The 19,524-nt window shown below is 48.6% G+C and overlaps 1 protein-coding gene across 1 annotated transcript in view; it reads left to right on the forward strand.

Moving 5' to 3' along the window:
• Positions 1-118: 118 nt before the first annotated feature.
• The window catches only part of GAB2 (GRB2 associated binding protein 2), an 89,472-nt gene continuing 70,066 nt past the window's right edge, over positions 119-19,524 (forward strand). The window contains exon 1 of the mRNA XM_031595481.2: positions 119-382. Within this exon, the coding sequence (XP_031451341.1) occupies positions 308-382 (75 nt within the window). The 5' untranslated portion in view covers positions 119-307. The remainder of the gene's footprint in view (positions 383-19,524) is intronic.

Raw genomic sequence — 19,524 nt, forward strand, 5'->3', positions numbered from 1 at the left:
ACGCCGGGAGCGGGCGGGTTTTGTATCTTTAAAGCGGGCGGGAGGCGTGGTGAGCCGGGGCCGGGGCTGGTTTCCTGCTTCCCCGCTCAGAGCCGCCGCTGGAAGCGGGCGAGCGGCGGGGGGGAGGCGGTGCTCGGCACCCCCCCGGTCCCTCCCCGCTTCTCTCCCTCCCTCCCTCCTTCCCTCCTTCCCCTGATCCGGCCCTGCCCGCTCCCTCCCGGCTCCCTCCTCCCCGGGCCGGCGCTGCGGGCGCTGAGCGCCCCGGGAGGCAGCGCCCGGTTCTCGGTTCTCTGCCGGTTCCATCAAAATGAGCGGAGGAGGAGAGGTTGTGTGTTCGGGCTGGCTCCGAAAGTCACCGCCGGAGAAGAAGTTGAGGCGATACGTGAGTGAGGATACGGGGATGGAGATACGGGGTTCGGGGTATGGGGGGTAAGGATAAGGATCGGGATGGGGACGGGGATGGGGATGGGGATGAGAGCTCCGCACCCAACAACCGCTGCACCTGCTGCCCGCTGTTGGCTCCGTGCCCCCCGCCCATCGGAGCCACCCCGGGCTGCGGGGACAGCGCTGAGCGCCCGGTCCCTCCATTGGCTGCTGGTTTGCACAGCCAGCTCGGCACAGCCGTGCTTCTGGGGTACCTTTGTCCCTAAGGGTAAAGGTAAAGCATCTCCGCTTCTCTCCTCGAGCCCCATAACGGTCGTTTCTCCCCCCCCCCCCCCCCCCGCCCGCGATTCCTCTGAATCCCGCAATGTTCCGACGCTTTGAAGATCGCCCCGGTAGCGCTCGGATCGCCCTTTGTGCCATTAGCGGCCGAGATCAAAACATTTTGAGGAAGTTGTAAAAGAGGGTCCAAATGCCGCCTCTGTCACATTCCCCGCTGTTCGTTGAAAGAAATAACTGTTCTTCGAGCCCTCCTCTGCCTGATGGGCTCCACGCAGGGCTGGAGGAGCTGCCACCCTATGACTCGGCACATCCCTCGCCCCGGTGCCGGCATCACCTCGTGAGGATGTGCCTGGTTGGGTACTCTCTTTCCTGGGGACATTCACCCTCCATCCATGGATGCTCTCCCTCCCTTCATGGGGATCTCCACCCATGGATGCTCTCTCTCCATGGGGCCCTCCACCCGTGGATGCTCTCTCTTCTTGGGGACCTCCATCCTTCGGTCTCATCTCTTTCCCGTGCATGTGTTTTTTTGGATCCACCTGCCTGGTGTTGAGTGATGGAGGCATTGCTATGTACCCTTCAAAGGGAGGTGGATCGTTAGTCCCATTTTACAAGGTAATGTAAGGTTGGAGATGTATCCCATTTGTGATTTGGGGTTACCAGCCTCACCCAGAGCAGAGGCAGCCGGACATACATCAGTGGTTCTGGCAGCCTCCCCCAAAACAGGAGCAGCCCTATCAGTGGTGCTGCGTCTCCTTTCATTGGACCCTTTGCAATCCTTTCCCTTGAATGCCTCTGCCCCTTTGAGGTGTAGGGATGGAGCCACGAAGGAATCCAACCCCAAATGTACTGAGACAGAGGTACAGATGGCTGTTTGTGTGGGAAACGTCCAAACCTTAATCCATGCAGGCATTTCTGGGAGATGGACGGGATGACTTTGTGCACGCTGAACTGTGGAGGATGCTTTTAGCTTAATGGAGCAAAGCACCTTCCTCCCTCAGAAATCAACTAATTGCCTATCCTGAGTCACCGGTGGCCTTAACTCATCAAACATCATTAGCTCCCCTGCGTCCTCCCCGTGAAAGGGTGCTCACACCGCCGCCTGAATATCCAGCCTGTGCTCCGGCATTCCAGCATAAATCTGCTCAACGCCACGCACGAGGGCGTGACACGCTAATTACCGACGTGCATAAGGAGTGCTTTTCATCCAGATACACCTCAAAGTGCTCTTTGCAAGCCACCTATGTTTCCAAAACATCCTTAATCCCCCCTCCCCCTTCCCCCCTTCTCCCCGGAGGAAGCGCGGTCGCGGCGGGATGCGCCCATCCATCCCACGCAGCCGTGCGGGGCAGGAAGCGGCGCTGGGCAGATGGAGCTCGGGGGGATTGCTGGGCACCGACTTCCCCTCCAGTCACTCCAGTTGCTTCGGCTTCCTGCCTTGTGGGTTGGGTCTGGGGACGTTTGTCACCCATTCTGCTCCGTCCCTTTGGCAGCCCTGCCCACGGCTGGGGGGTTGGAGCCCGGTTGATCTTTCAGGTCCCTTCCAAGCCAAGCCGTTCTGTAATTCTACGATCCCTATGCTTTTTACTATAGTATTAATATCATCCAATAGTGGTTGGACGCGTTGATCAAATGGTTCTCTCCAATAGTGGTTGTGATTGTGAAGCTGACAGCACTGCTCCCATGCAACCTACAACAAAAACACACGGTCGGACTTTGATTTTCCACGCACAAAAAACCCCCACGGTGGCTTTTGTATAGATTCCAAGGAAGGATTCGCTGCTTTTCTTGGTTTATATTCTGCTTTGCGACCTCAAAGGAGGAATCTCAAGCTGCAGGATGCTGCTAATTGGGTTTGAAGTTCCTGCTCTGCCTGTATTGACACAGGGAAGATGATGGATTTATTTTCTTTTTGACAAGCACTTTTCAGCAGTGCGTGTCTGCCCATGGGCGTGTTGCTGAAACTGCCCTTGGAAGGGCTGTGCTGTGTAAGCCGGGCTTTGTTTTGGTTTTACTTTTCAAGGAGATCTTTGGCAAGAGGGGAGGATGCTCAGTTTTCTTAATGTTATCCATCCAGAGTCTGTGGGGCAGGGAGCTCTTCTCTGTACCTGATCCTCATGGCATTCATCTGTAGTTATGGTCTTGCTTTAGTGGATTGTGTGTGGGAAATATTGGGGTCAGGAGTTTCTCTTCCGTGGTGTGATGCTCACCAGATCAAACGATGACTGCTTCAAGGTTGAAATAAACTGTGCCTTTCTTGCCTTGTAACTGGGGCATGTGTGGTCTCGGGGCCTTGGTTCGTTGGGCTCTGATCTTGGATGAGCCTCATAGAGGAAAACCAGGCAAACACTTGAAGATCAAAAGCATTGGAGGCACCAAAGTACCAATACCTCAGCTCTGCTTGGGATGCCAAGCTCCGTCACTGGTTGGCTTGAGTATTTTTCAAGGCAAACACTTTAATACCTTCTCCCCTTGTGACTTTCACGCGTGGAAAGGTCTTATTATGCGCAGCCACAAAGCACAGAGCCATCCTTTAGCTCTGGCTCTTCCTCAAAACACCCATGCAATAAATAAACAAATAAATGAATATATATATGTGTGTGTATATATATATACACATACAAAATCCAGTTCCTAACCAAACCCCTTGGCTTTCGTTGTGTGATCTGTTGTCTCCCAGCCCCATGTGGGTTTGGGGGCTCAGTTCTCTTTATGCAGAGCCGGGTTTGGGGTGGACTCCCATAGAAAGGCAGTGCAGAAATTAACTGCTGTCATCGTTGAGGAGCTCGGAGCTTCCTGTCGTTAAGTCAGCATGCTTTGCCTGTGCATTTATGTACCATGAAGGCAGTGTGTTTTCTGGCTGGCTGAGATGTGCAGTTACAGTTCTGCTGCAAACAAAACCTTTTTTCCTTGCACTGGTTTTACAGTCTTTTAATGCTTTTCTTGTTCTCCCACTGTTTTAAACACTGAGGGGAGTGTTTTGCTCAGTGCAGCAGTGGACATCTTCACATCAAACAAGAGCAGTTTGCTCAAGGTCATGGAATCATAGGATCGTGTGAATTGTAAGGGACCTTTAAAGGCCATGTGGTCCAGCTCCACTGCAATGAACAGGGTTACCCATAGCTCCATCAGGTGCTCAGAGCCCATCCAGCCTGACCTCGGGTGTCTCCAGGGATGGGGCACAACCACCTCAATGTGCAGCCTGTGCCAGTGCCTCACTGACCTTATTGTAAAAAGCTTTTCATTATATCCAGCCGTCTGAAGGTCATCTGAAGGCTTGCTATGTCTCCTGTGCTGTGGGAAAAGCTTAAGGGATGCTTTGGGTTGAGCTGCTGAAATCCTGCAGCCCTATTCCTCGAGTATCTCCTGCTGAAGGGCTTCTTTTGCTTCTTCTGGGCCCTGAAGTAGATCCTCAGTATCCCACCTGAAGCTGCACAGCAAAGACATCCTCACTAAAAAAGAACATAGGATGTTGACAAAGGAAGCAGGTGTAGGATGAAGACACAGGCCAACCAGTGCAAAGAAGTGCTAGGCTGCCCAAATGATTGGGGTACCAACATTTCACCTTGGTTGAAGGTGCTTATTTGGGGGGATGGGAGAAGAAAGACATCCTTTTAAGTCTGCAGTGAAAGTCTAAGAGATGGCTGTTAGGCAAACTGTGTTCCTCCTTTTCTTCTCCGGTGGGAAGCTGCTGTGTTTGTCTGTGCCTTACTGAGGATGCTCCCTGCTGCTGAAAATAGAAAGCAGTTGCAGACACTCCTGAGAAAAGCACCAAAAAATGAGCAAAAACCTAGAAAGCATGTAAAGGCTAAAGGAAATGAAGTTGTTTAGTCTGGGGATGAGAGGAGAAATAACAGTCCTTGAGCATGTCAAAGGTAGCTGCAAAGGGGAAGGGAGTAAACTGTTGTCTGAAGCCAGCAATGAGAGGCCAAGAAGTGCTGAGCTCAAGCTGCAGTAAGGGAAATAGTGTTAGGAAAAAAATTCCTAAGCTCTGCCTGTGAGGAGTGGAACAGATGGTTTGGGATGAGCTCGGAGTCTCCGTCGGTGGAAGATTCAAAGAGCAGGTTGTCCAAGCAGTGCCTCGGGAGCGTCTGTTGTGAGGCAGTGGAATAAATTTGACAAATTCTCCAAGTCCTTTCCAGTACTGTTTTGGGTGAGTTTAGGGATTTTGAGCCTGAATTCAGGAAGGACAAGAAAGAGGTTTTACAGGCACACATGCAGGTGGGTGTGAGGAAAGAGGACGGTGGGCATGGAACAGGTTGCCCAGGGCAGTGGGCTGAATGAGCTCAGGGAGCATTGGGACACCTCTCTCAGACAGCAGGGTTTGAGCAGTGCTGTGTGGAGCCAGGGGTTGAACCTGTTGACCCCGTGGGTCCCTTCCAACTCAGGATACGATATGATTCTGTGATTCCAGCTGTCCAGCTGCCTTGCTGCACCCTGCTCCTCCCATGTAATCTACAACCTTGATTCAAAAGAACCATCAGAAGGTTTTGGCATTGTCGTCTGCCCCATGATTCAGAGGAGGGATGAGCACTTAGTCTTCCAGGGAAGGGTTTGCAGGTCAGAGGGTGCGTTCCCCTTGCCAGGGCAGCACCACCTCTCTTGTGCAACACTGCACAAGGATTATGCTCCCTCTCTCTTGTTTCTCTGCCGCATCATTACTGATGAGTCAAAACATACAGCCTCTTCCCTGCAGCCTTCTCTTGGACCTCTTTCCTTGGGAAGCAGCACTTCCTGGGGTCACTGTGATGGTGGTATATTCTCACTGTGATACTCTTCATGGTGATCATCTGGACAATTGGACTAGGTGACTTAGAGGTCTTCTCCAGCCTCCATGATTCTGTGATTCTTGACCTAAAACTTCCATCTGCTGGAAGGGGAGTTCAGGGGATGGTGGAACCAAACTCTTCTTGGTTGTGGCAAATGGCAAAGCAAGGGAAAACAACAACAAACTGCCTCGTCCTTAATGAGGACATGGTGCAGAGGGTAAAGCGCCCACAGGATCTACAGGGTCTCTGTCTTTGGAGAATTTTAGGGCTTGGCTGGAGAAAATCCCAGCGGTCTTGATATAGTCCCACCTCACAGAGCTGGACCAGAAAACTCCAGAAATGCCTCCAAGCCAACATTTCCCATATATCTGTGGCACAAAGCAGCATGGAGACACCAAACTACAGAGCAATTTAGCTGCTTTAGCACAGCTCCCAATGCAGTTGGATAGCCCTTCTTATTTTATTTTATTTATTTGTTATTTATTTATTTATTAACAATGTGACCACTAAGATGATCAGAGGGCTGGAGCACCTCTCCTATGAGGAAAGATTGAGGGAACTGGGCTTGTTTAGCTTGGAGAAGAGAAGGCTCTGGGGACACTTCATTTGGCCTTCCAGTACTTGAAAGGAGCGTATAAACAGGAGGGGGAACGGCTGTTTACAAGGGTGGATGGTGATAGGACAAGGGGGAATGGTTTTAAACTGAGACAAGGGAGGTTTAGGTTAGATATTAGGAGGATTTTTTTCACACAGACATTGGTGAAGCACTGGAACAGGTTGCCCAAGGAGGCTGTGGATGCCCCATCCCTGGATGCATTCAAGGCCAGGCTGGATGTGGCTCTGGGCAGCCTGGGCTGCTGGTTGGCGACCCTGCACATAGCAGGGGGTTGAAACGAGATGATCATTGTGGTCCTTTTCAACCCAGACCGTTCTGTGATTCTATGACGTGTGCTGTGATAAGGCAGCTCCTCTGTTACTGGGCCTCCCAACTGGTTTGATCAGGATGAGCCCAAAGACATGCCCAAGGGGATAAGGTATCTGTGTTGTGAACGTCGTGCTTTGTGCTAAGACAGTTTGGCTGACATCTCTCCTTTGGGGCTGCATTGTGACTTCAGAGCTGGCCAACGGTCCTGGCCAAGCCCACAGTTGATGTGAGAGATCAGTGGTGGTAAAATACAGGTTGGACTTCAGGACCACAAGCAATACTTGAGGAAAGTGTTGTGGGAAGCTTGCTTCATTTCCCTTTGGAAGAGAGCAAAAGTGATACTCAAACCTTTTTTTCTCTTTTTCTTTTGGAGAATGTTAGATGCAAGAGATGATGTAATAGTGTTTACCAGACCAAAGCACATAATTTATAGTAGTGACTCAAAGGCAGAGCAAATATTATTTATTTGGATTACAGTAGCAGCTGAGGAAACCAGAATTTGGACTCAAAACACTTGGTGTTGGCCTTGAGCCAGCAGTGTGCTCTTGTGGCCAAAAAGGCCAACATTGCGCTGGGGTGCATGAAAAGAGCATGGCCAGCAGGTTGAAGGAGGTGATCCTCCCCTCTGCTCTGCCCTGTTGAGGCCATGTATGGAGTACCGTGTCCAGGTCTGGGCTACTCAGTTCAAAAAAGTTATGGAACTGCTGGAGAGAGTCCAGTGGAAGGCTACAAAGATGACTGAGGACCTGGAGTATTTCCCTTACGAGGAAAGGATAAGAGATCCAGGACTGTTCATCTTGGAGGAGACTGAGAGGGGATCTTATCAATGCTTATTGGATATCTAAAGGGCAGAAGTCAAGTGGTTGGAGCCAGGCTCTTTTCAGTGGTGCTCAGCAACTCTGTGATTCTGTGATTCTGTGTTGGGTGTTCAACGAGGCCATGTCTGCCAGAAAGGTTTGGTCAGATGGGGAAACTGAGACATAGAGTGAGTTTGTGGTTCGTCTGCACATGTGTTCAGGGCCATCCCTGCTTGACTTAGAATAATTAGAATATAGAGTAATTAAGGTTGGAAAAGATCACTGAGATCATCTAGTCCAACTGTCAACCCATTCTGACCATGCCCACTAACCCACGACCCTCAGTGCCACATCTCCACGGTTCTTGAGCACCTCCAGGGACAGTGACTCCACCACCTCCCTGAGCAGCCTGTGCCAATGCACTGCCACTCTTTCTTAGAAGAAATTTGTCCTAATATCCAACCTGAATATCCCCTGGTGCAACTTAAGGCCATTACTTCTCATCTTACCACTATTACCTGGGAGAACAGGCTGACTCCCACCTCGCTACAACTTCCCTTCAGGTAGTTCATCCCATCTAGTTGAGTCAGGACTTCCCACGGTCTTGTTCCCCTGTTGTAATGCTGAGATGCTGCAGCTGGATCTTAGGGCAGCCAGAGGTGGTGATGCAGCACTTTCATCCTTGTCTTGGGAAGGGTGCACGGGGAGCAGTCACAGAGCTGAAAGAGGTTTCTGAGTTCTGTCGCTGCTGTACTGCATGGCCCATCCTACCTCCATGGCACAGACCCATCCTGCCAAGAATTTGAGCAAAAAGAGGTTCAGCTCAGGATCAGCAATACACATTGTCTGAGTTTCATGGATAAGCCAGGAGCATATCTGCCTGGCAGTGCTTCATTTGGTGTCTGCAGTTTACCAATGGCTACGCATCCTGTAATTCAGTTTAAATAAGCGTAGCTTGAAGAAGAACAATCTCTCATCTTGATTGCATGCTGGCTGATCTCTGGGCATCACCTCTGCTCCTTTCGCAGCTCAGAGCAGAGCAATGCAAGGGGGAGCAGGGAAAGCTTTGGGATTTTGCTTGACTTTTCCACTTTCATCTATGCCAAGAAGTCTTTGGTGTTAGAAATGAGTTGTTTACAGTGCTGAGCTAATCGCCCTCTATGATTGAATGCTTTTGTAGTATATATATAAATGTATAAAAATTAACAAAATACCAACCTCACTCCAAAAAAACTCATAGTCATCTTCAGCTTATGAGCTGTGCCTTTAGAGAATGAAAGGAAAATGTGAGTGCTGGAAGTGTGTTTCTTGCTGTGTCTGATAGCCAGCGGTGCCTGTTTCTCCAATGAATCTGGAATAATTTGATGCCAGCAACCTGTGGGGGGATTTCATCTCTGGATTTGTCCTCTCGTATTTGATTCTCTCTTTCTGAGCTCTTGCGCAGTTTTCCTGGAGGAGGTTGGAAGAATCTGGGAAATGTTGCATCAGTCTGCATTACAATAATACCTAGAAATGAACTTCTCTGTCCAAATGTGATATTTCTCACCCAAAACTGATGCCTGCTCAGGATGGGAGGTTCACTTTGAGGCCAGAAATTGGACGTTTTTATTTATAGTTTCAATCTGGCTGTGCGGCAGGACCAGTTGAGAGCAGCTCTTAGACATTTCTGTATTAAGCATTTGAATTGCTTCTTCCTCTTAGCAAGCTTTGCCAGCTCTGCTCTGGCCCCTTCTTCCCATGGCCTCAGTAGATTTAAATCCAGTGTGTTCAGACTGTATTTTTCCCTGTAAAGTATTAACAGAGATTTCTTCTGGTTGGACTTTAGAATGGTTTTTTATTTCATTTTTTTTCTCCTACTTTCCAGCACCTTTTGGGCACCTGAAATACTTCCATTGTGTCTCATGGGTTACTCTAGGACGCTGTCCTAATGGCATCTCAGCACTTGTTATGCATCATATCCCATTTAAACCTGGTATTTTCCAAAGGCATTTGCTTTGGAAGGCATTTAGACATCTCACTGGTGGTGTTCCAGCTCCCGCATCCATATGGCAGGATGGAAATAACATTTGAATCAAAGATTTGTGGTCTTTGAATCTCATAGATTTTCAGTGATTAAGTTTTGCTGATGATCACAGCTGCTCGTTCAAGTTCCACCCTGACTTTCTGAACGTCCCTGTGGAGTTTCTTACTGTTGCTAAAGGATGTCAGTTGGCCTGCTCAGCAGACACTTAATGTCATATCTGAATGGGGATTGTCTCATTCCCAAGACTGGCTGGTAAACCTGCCTTGTCCTCCTCTTTCCTGGTGGCACTGAGGTGTCTTCTGACTTTTCCTGCTGTCAATGAATGACAGATTGGTTTGGGTTGGAAGGGACCTTAGTGCCTGTCCACTTCTAACCCCTTCCATGGGCTGGCTGCCACCACCAGATCACCCAGGGTCCCAACTAACCTGACCTTGAGCACCTTCGTGGATGTGGCACCCATAGGGACAGGGAAGGTTTAGGACCTTTTTCAGCTCAGGCATTCAGTACGTCACCACTGCCTCTCCCTTTCCAAGTCTCTCTCAACTCCGCTCTGTAGAACATCTCAGCACATCCAAGTCTTCCTGCCATGCAGCTTGTGGGCTTGAGATCCATCCAGTGCAGGAAGGGGCAAACCCAACACATGCCCATACCAGCATATTTAAGGCAAAAAAATAGCCATGCTGCTCCCACGCCGTCCGTCCTGCACACAGCTCCTTTGATTCCAGCTCTTCTGCAGCTCTCTGTGTCACTCCTAAATAACCCCCTCCAGATAGGAAGCTCCCAGAAAAATGTCATTTGCTGTGACAGAGGAAGAATTGCTGACTTGAGGCTTGTGTTCCCTGCCTCCTCCAGCCCCTGACTGCTGCACACAGTGTCAGAGCGGAGTTTCCAGCAGGGCAAAGGGGAATAGAAGGGCTCATTGTTTTGGGGTCAGGGCACAGGGTTGGGGTGGCAGAGGAGGGGAACGGAGCTGGCAGCTGAGCCCATCCCTACCTATATATAATACGTGTATTATCTGTAGCGACAGCAGCGGTGCAGACAGTGAGCAGTGTGTGATTCCTGCTGGCTTGAAGCGGGGGTAAAAAATATAAAATGAATAGAATTACGAAACAAAATAGAAGGGATGCTGGTTATCACGGGGAGCGCCGGGCTTGGGGTCCTCCTGTCTGTGCCGGGCAGATGCTGAGAAGTGATGCAGGCTGGTCCCCGGAGGAGGCTGGAAATTGGGGTTTGAGCTGTGAGCCATCTGTGTGTGCAGAGAGCCTTCCTGCCAGCAGTCGGGACTTTATCCCACAGAAATGTGTGTGGGTGGACCCCTGACACCAAGCTCTTTGCAGAAGGGCGAGGAGAGTGATTAGGAGCCTGGGAAAGCTGTACACCATGGGTCTGCAAAACAGCGAGGGACAGCCACCTTCCAGAGAGAGTGAATGGGAGAGAAGCCTGGGAGAGCACATAGGGCTGCCATCCGTGCAGAGAGGTCCCACCTTGGCTGCTGGGATGTTTTATGAGGTGCCTCAAAGCATTTGGCACGTGACCAAGGTGCCATGGGCCCCAATAGCACACCGTGAGGTGGATATCCCACCCCATCACTTGAACTCACCCATAGAATGGGATGTGTGTGATGTGACCCCATGTAATGGGGCGAGCTGTCCCTCATGATGTGATCCGTTGGGGAGATGTGATGCTGGACCCAGCCCAGAGCCCATGTTGGTCCCCTTTGCACTCAAGAATCGGGCATTTATGATCCCTTGGCATCAACTGTAGAAAAGGAGCTGGTCATGGATGTTCAGGCTCGAAAGACTTCTTGGAGAGTTCCTACCTACAACGCGGCCTGCATCATTCTGGGACCAGCAAGATCCAGCACAGAGCCTCTCCCACCACTGTGATTTGAGCTCCTGAATTGCACCCTTTGCAAAGCAACACAAGCAAGGGCTGGAAAGGACCGGGCTGTTGTCTTAAACGCTTGCAAAACACGTTGGCTGAGGCTTCGACTCAGAATCAATCAGTGAAGCTCGTTTTAGCATCAAATCAGCACAGCCAGCTGGCACACACGCAGGAGATGCATCATGTGCTGGCGTTCCAAGGAGCAGTTTGGGATGGGTTCTGTGCAGAGGGGAAGGTCGTTTGCACGCTTTTTCAATACGGAAGGCGCTTCAATAATTACACGCATGTGCAGGCGGAGGTAGGCTGTCCCACAGGTCGGTGTTGTGGACGTTCGTTTCAGTGAGGATCAAGGTGCTGAGGGCAAGAAGCTTCAAGATTTGCATTTCTAATTAGAAAAATAAGAACTTTTAAAGCCTGTTCTTTGCATTTCTTTGTACCTGAAGCCACCCACTAGCCAGCTGTAGCTGGGGCTGAGACTGAAGGTGAGAATCCAGCACTACGTGTTCTGGATGAGCTGCTCATAGATCACACGCTCCTCTCTGCTGCACAGTGCTGCTCAACTTGCTGCAAGTTAGGCACGGTCTTCACCTCCTTTTGCAATATGGGAGAGCCTGGTGTAAACCCTCCTTTGGATTTGTGACTGTCAAAGCATGTGGAAATTATGACTAATTATAAAAAGAGAGATTTAGGTAACATACTAGGAGGAAATTCTTTATTCGAAGGATGGTGAGGCGCAGACATTGCTGCCCAGAGAGCTGTGGGTGCCCCATCCCTGGAGATGCTCAAGACCAGGCTGGATGGGGCCCTGGGCAGCCTGAGATGATGGGGGGCAACCTGTCCATGTCAGAGGTTGGAACTGGGTGGGCCTTAAGGTCTCCCTGCAACCCAAGCCACTTTATGTGTATCCCTTTGTATCCAAAGACCATCAACATGGGATAGAATCATAGAATCATATCATAGAATCATAGAATGGCCTGGGTTGAAAAGGACCATAAAGATCATCTAGTTCCAACCCCCTGCTATGTGCAGGGTCACCAACCATCAGACCAGGCTGCCCAGAGCCACATCCAGCCTGGCCTTGAATGCCTGCAGGGATGGGGCATCCACAACCTCCTTGGGCAACCTGTTCCAGTGCGTCACCATCCTCTGTGTGAAAATCTTCCTCCTAAGGAAGTAAGGATAGGTTTGGGTTTGTTTTCTTCCCCTGACTTTTTACACCTTCCTTTTTTCACTGTCTTGTTAACATTCATCCATCTAACCTGAAAATTATGGTATCTTGGCATCACAGCGCTGAGGTGAAGAATTGAAGGATGTGAGGGATTTTAATATTGGTCATCCCAGCTTAGCAGAAGTTTGGGGTGAGCAGTTGGACATCCAGCAGGTTTCTGAAGGAGAAACTGCCTTTGTGGCTGTGCTGGATGCTTGGGTTTTTCCTATCTCTGCTTTATAAATAGGAAATGGATGTGTGAAGTGACTCTTAGGCTGTCAGAGAGCTGATAGTTGGATACCAACATCCACCAGCATCCTTCAGTCCTATCTTCTTACCCATTTCTACATTGCATCCCACAGAATCACTCATGGGTTGGAAGGGCCTCTTGGAGGTCATTGGTCCCACCCTGCTCAGGCTGTGCTTCACAAAGAACCCCTCGTGTCTGCCTTTCCTTGCAGTCAGCGCTCCCAGACGTAGGGTCTGAATTTTGGGAGGTCCTGCGTGGAGCCAGGAGTTGGACTCGATGCACCTCATGGGTCCCTTCCAACTCGGGATATCCTGAAATCCTATGATCAACGAGACAAGGCGAGGAGTGGATTCAGCCTGTTGGAAAGCTCAGCCTGAGAGCCAGGACAGAGGATCTGATGAGCGGAAAACCCTTCAGACGTGGGAAAGGAGGGGGAAAGCTGAGCCCTTGTTGCTGGTGCTGTGCTCACTGTGGGTTTGTGCCCTGCAGCTGCAGTCAGGGGATGTTCTCAGTGTACACACGTGAGCTTGCTTGGGTAACGAGAGTAAATCTCACCCTGCTTTAGTGTGTCTGGGGCTAAAACACGGTATAATTTTGTACAGTGAGCTGGTAATTTACTGTGCTGTTTTGGCTATCAGAGCAACAGCTAGAGGCTGTTAAGATAATTTAGTGGAGGTTTACAGTTATAAATACATTTCCATCATGACTGCGGGTTCTAATAGATATTAAATTCAGCCAAAGGGTTTTTAGTATGATTCTTTTTTTTTTTTTTTTTCACTGCATACTGCCCGGTGTTTCTGTTTTAACTTATTTATCTTAAGGAATGAATCAGGGATGGCTATTAAATGTGTTGGTTTGTTTTTAACATATAAAATAGGAGTTGTAAAAGGAAAAAAATAAGAAAAAGGATGATGCAATTAATGTTGTGTAATGCAGTTCTTCAGCAGCGTGGCTCTGGGGTGCCCTACTGCCATCCATGCTAATACTACTGGCGTGTAGAGTAGCATGCAAAGCTGTTGTAATGCAATTCTTTGTTACATACAAGGGTTTTGATTGGAGTGTTTGGGGTGAAAAGGACAGAAATCTTCTCTGTCCACTTTGGCCTCTGTGCAGAAATTAAGAACTCCTGTTTTGAAATTGGAAGACAGCTTTACCCAAATGCCTACATCTCCACTCAGGACCTTAGAAACCCCTAGAACAACACCCATGGGTTTCCAAACCTACCCCAGCCCCATAAGGACATCTCCATGCAGCACTGAGAGGCCGGCAGTGTGAGAAGCAGTGCGAGCTTCTGTGGGAATGCCTCAGTTCTCCCGCTCCACTGCCTTCATCTGAATAATAACAAGCAAAAGTTTGAAGGCTTGGTTTGGAACTGGCTAGGTCTCCAAAAATAGGCTCTCCCTGGAGATTGCTCCTACTTCCTGCTGGGATAGAAATGCTGTGCTGACAGCCTATGTGCTTGGAAGTTTAGGCATCTCTTGGAACCCAGAGCATGAAGGAATGGAAAATAATAAAGGGAATCAGTTGAGTTTATTGTATCTCATAGAAGGCATTGGTTTGAGCTTTGGAAAGTATTCCTCTCCTCCTCTCCCGCACAGAAAGGCACCTGAGCCAAACCCTAACATTTACAAATATTTTTGAGATCTTCCAGATTTTTGAGTTCAACTTGTTTTGAGATGACAGAATCACAGAATCACAGAATCACTAAGGTTGGAAAGGACCTATAAGATCATCCAGTCCAACCATCCGCCTATCACCAATGGTTCTCGCTAAACCATATCCCTCAACACAACATCCAAACGTTCCTTGAACACCTCCAGGGAAGGGGATTCCACCACCTCCCTGGGCAGCCCATTCCAGTGCCTGACCACCCTTTCAGAGAAGTAATATTTCCTAATATCCAGCCTGAATCTTCCAGGTTAGCCTCTCTTCTGATAAATAACAGCACTGGGCTTGGTCATGTTGGAGCTCCTGGAAAGCATGGCCTCAACAGGGGCTCCCTGCATCCATTACTGTGCTTGCTCCAGCTCTGTTTTCACACATTCAGAGAAGGCTTTTTATTATATATATGTGTGTTTTTAGGTTGGAAAGTCTCTAACAGGGTCAGTGGATAGCTGATACCATCTAGTATATCCTATAAGCTTGTCGTCAAGAGTTTTTATCTCCCCATCTCTCTTTGGTCTTTCCATTTATTTTGGTCCTCCTTTTTCCTTTTCTTTTAATTCTTAACATTTAGTGGATCCCTGCTGTCAGCCCCCTTTCCTCGGTGTGTACCTTTTAGTGTTTGCTTGCTGAGGACCTGCTTGGACAGTGCTGAGCAGAGCATCTTGCTGGACGGGACTCTGAGCACCTGATGGAGCTGTGAGTATCCCCTTTCAGGGCAGGGGAATTGGACCAGATGGCCTTTAGGGTCCCTTCCAACCCAAACAGTTCTGTGATTCTGCAAGCCCATGGCCATCTCCCATGCTGCAATATCTTGCAGAAACGCAGCCTCAGCCTGAATCCCTGCCTTGAAGCACAATCCTACAGTGAGGACCAAGCCTTACCACTTCACACACACACAAAAAAAAACCCAAACAACTCCAAGATATAAAAAGCTGCATTGTTAACCTGAATCATCATGTGGCCAGCCTGGGCTCAGGATGCTGGAAAATCTAAATTTCCAAAGTTGGTGATCAGGGATTTAAGCATGAAACTTTTTTCCTCCGTCCCCCAGCTTTAAGGTTTCCGCAGGGATGGCTCAGGCAATGCAGACGGCTGGTATTTCACCCACCATTTCCCCAGCCACACCAGCATCACCTCTAAAACCCGTGTTGGGAACAGCAGTTCAGAAACGCAGTCTCAACCTTTCCTTTCTTGTTTTTCCCATCTGTTTTTAACAGCGTGTTCTTGCCATTTGGACCTTTCTGGGCTCGATCTTGTGATCCCTGATGTAGTATGACATTTCCAGCTTATTAGGAATGCTTTTGTTTATTTGATGGATTTTTTTTTTTTTTTAATATTATTTTCTTATATAATTTCTTTTTAACTTCTCTATCTTTCTTTTTTCCCCATTTCCCCTACATTGTGAAGAGGTTATCCCAACAGCAACAAGTCCTTCAATTCACATAGGGGGCTTTTTAAAACTAAACAATAAGGATGATTTATTTTTTTTTTCCCCTGTGCTTTTCTACCATTGTGTAATCAAAGCCCACATCCCAGGGTACAGAAGCATGGGAGTTCTTAACGTTGAGTTCTTTTTTGCAACTTGCTTAAGGAAGACCAGCAAGAATGGATTCAGGGCTTGGGGTTGCAAATGGTGGTTGGCTGGATGTAGGACTAGGGTTCATCTCTGCCTGTAGTTTGCTGCTCTCCATAATCCATGAGACCTTCTCAAAGACCTCTTTTGTTCTCTCTCCTCAAATATCATCTGGTCCAACGGATGGATGTGGGAAGCAGGTTGCACAAGCCTATCGGGCTTGTAGTTAGCAAGACAAGGCATTGGGGTGAAGCCAGTGTGCCCACACTGATTTATTCTGGGTTGGTTCAATCTAAAGCTTCAGGGCCAAGTGCTGGGCTGCTGTGACCTGTTGGGGATCCATCTGTCAAGAGAAGGTGCTGCTGTACAGCTGAATGGATGGTTTAGGCTGCCAGAATTACTCCCCAAAAGCCATGGGGAGCTCAGAACTGCTGTGTCTGCGTCCTAATGATTTAAACATCGGAAGGCAGAGCCTTCCCAAAACCCTGCAGCTCCAACTGCATCCAGCTGAGCAGTAGAGACATGTCCCTGTGTAATGAATCTGTTTTATGCATTGACTTTCCCAGAGAGCAGCCTTCATCTCACTTTGTTTTTGCATAGAAATCACCGTGATTTCCTCCAGCGCCAGGGGAGTATCATCAGCAGATGAGTATCAGTAGTCATAGCAATATTTTTTCTCAGTGGCAAAATGACCCTTTTAATATCATCCCCACAACCACAGAATCGTAGAATGAACTGGGTTATGTTGGAAGAGATCTTAAAACTTACCCAGTCCCAACCCCTGCCATGGCAGGGACATCTCCCATAGACCAGGAGCCTAATGCCCCATCCAGCCTGGCCTTGAGCAATGCAAGGGATGGGGCACGTACAGCTTCTCAGCCAGATATATTTGTGTGTGTTGGCACTGGAATGGGCTACCCAGGGAGGTGGTGGAGTCACTCTCCCTGGAGGTATTCGAGAAACGTTTAGATGTTGTACTGAGGGTTTACTGGGAAATAGTGATGATTGGTGGATGGTTGGACTAGGTGATCCTGGAGGTCTTTTCCAACCTTAGTGATTCTATGTCAAGGTAAACCTCATCTTCCTGTTACATTGAGTAGTCTTGTTTAGTGGCAGATGCAGTAGAAATGAAAGGAGATGGCTGTAAAAAAGAATGATTGCAGGTGCCTCAGAGCAGGGTCAAGAGGACAAGCTTGTCCTTAATTGTGTGCTTTATCCCAGCTTAGGTTTGAAGGATATAGAGGATAAAAGCACTAGGCTTGGATGGATTCGTTCAGCTTGCTCAGATCCACTGAATTTAGCCTTCACAAGTTTATTTTTAATGCTGGGGAAGGCCTCATCTGCTGGAAATAAAGCAGATCAGTGCACACTCAGGGTCCTCATCAGGCAGGAAAGGCTCCATGGTGGATACGCATCGCACATCCCTTGGTTTTTCTTGCTGCTGATCTCAGCTGGAATTTGGCCTCTGGGGACTTTTGCCATAGTTCTGTGTTGGCTTTCATCCCACAGAAGGATATGGGAGATAGGAGATTCTTGTGCTCAAAGCCCTTTTACGAGCTGGCCCTAAAAGACGCAGCCAGGGTGATTTGTTGCCTAATAGGGTCTCTCCAGCATTTCTGAATGGGGTTTTCAGTATTCATAATATTTCCACGTCGTGGAAAAGGGGCCGTCAGTGCCTCAAATCATTAACTTCACGCTGTTGCTTTCCTTTGCTATCTTTTGATTCTCCCCATCCTCCCTCAGCTCTGTTTGTTGTTTTACTCTGTGTATCCTTTCAGAAGTAGTGCTAGCATATTTATTAGTATTAATTGGCATATGTGCAACAAATGTCACGCGAGGATCACAGAAAACGTTGCCTTGGAGAAATCAGCAGATTTAATCCCACGTGGGGAATGGGAGGCAGCATGGAAACCAGATGGGCATCAGCTGCCGGCATACCCTGATGGGGTTGGCCATGACTGTGTCCTACATGGACCTTACAGTGGTTTGCAAATGGTCTCTTTGAACTACTCCAGCCATGGCCTGGAAACCATGCAGTCAATATTGAAGCACCCAACCCAATACTCTGCTCCTTCCCCATTGTGCCACCAAAAAAATGGGAGAAGTCTTTAAGAGGTGATAAGAGGAATGATTTTCTCAAAGAATGGTTTTAGAGCTACTTATGAAGGTTTACCACCAATGCAAGCAGAAGGACCAGACTTGGAAGGTGGACACAGAGCACAAAGAAGGCCTGAAGCCTCATTTTATATTTTTACCCCACTAAACTGCCTTTCAGTCTTAGTGATGGACAATAGGCACTTGTTCCCAGCCTATGTCCCGCAGACAGTGCAGGGGAGGGGAGCAGCCCTCGCCCCGCTGTGCTGGGGGAGTTGATTTTTCCAGCCGTCCTCCTCAGGAACATTTGGCTCAAGGAAAGATTGTGGAGGAGGCTGAGCTCAAATGAGCAGAAAAACATGTGTCCTTGCAGTGTATTGCTTGTAGAGAGATGCTTTGGGTTAGTTGTTTTTTTTTTTTTTCCCCAAATATGTTCTCTATTTATTTATTTATTTACTTACTTACTTATTTTATTAATTTTAAGTGTGTCTGAGAGCTTAGGAATCACGTGAGGAAGGTGGGGGCAAAGCCTTTCTGATGGATATGGGCTGTGTAAATATAAGGAAATCTTTTCTGCACAATTTGAGTTCTCCCAGCAATATGTTCAGCCTGGTTTTTCTCTTTCTCATGCTGTTTCTTTGGATGAATAAGTATGAGGATGGCAGAGGTCAAGGAAGCTTTTAAGAGCTTCGTCTAAGCCCCTGCATGAAGCTACCATTGTCCCCCATGTTCTCTCCCACTGTCTCTCACACAGAATCATAGAATCATTCAGGTTACAAAAACCACTGATACCATCCAACCCATCCCTCCATGCCCACTGACCATATCCCTCAGTGCCACATTTCCACAGTTCTAGAACACCTCCAGGAATGGTGACTCCACCACCACCTCCCTGGGCAGCCTGTGCCAATGCATCACCACTCTGAGAAGAAATGTTTCCTAATATCCAACCTGAACCTTCCTTGCACAAGGAAACAAGGTGCAGCATCACACCACATCCCTCCTATTTGCAGCATGACCCGGTCCCCATAGGAGAAAGGAGAAAGATGCAAGATGCAAGAAAAGCTGGCTGCTGGGCTTTAAGACTGCGGAGCAAAGCATTGCTGTCCTATCTCTGTCACCACTTTATTCTCAATCCCAGCCTCTTCCTCCCTCTTTCTTCTTCCTCCTGCCCTCCCTAAATGAGACATATTGCTTCATCCAGATACAAGACGCTGAGCAAACAAATTACAGGTCCAAGTCTACTGTTCCTTTGCCCAACCTTACCCATCCACGGCAAGCACTGTGCACAGCCCCATAGGCACTCAGTCAGGTTTTGCCCAAAGAAAGAATGACAGCATGGTGTCTTTTGGTGGGTCTAGCTGGAAGCATTGATATCCAAAAGCAGTGTGTGAGCAGAATCACTGAATGGCTGAGGCTGGAGGCACCACAGGGTCCCTCTGGCCCAATTCAGCCCCAGTAGAAACACCACGTGGTGCCCAGCACCACGTCCAGGGGCTTTTGGAGATCTCCCAAGAGCAGCCCCCAGCCCTGCTCTGATCCCTGTTGGCTATGCTTTTCCTAATGAAGCCAAAGACACCATTTTTAAGGCATATTGCTGGCTCATATTTGATTTGGTGCCTGCAAAGGATGCCAGCTCCTTTTCTGCAGTTTGTGCACTCTGGGATGTTGCAT

The sequence above is a fragment of the Phasianus colchicus genome, chromosome 1 (assembly GCF_987193195.1).
Source record: "Phasianus colchicus chromosome 1, bPhaCol1.hap1.1, whole genome shotgun sequence".
NCBI lineage: Eukaryota > Metazoa > Chordata > Aves > Galliformes > Phasianidae > Phasianus > Phasianus colchicus.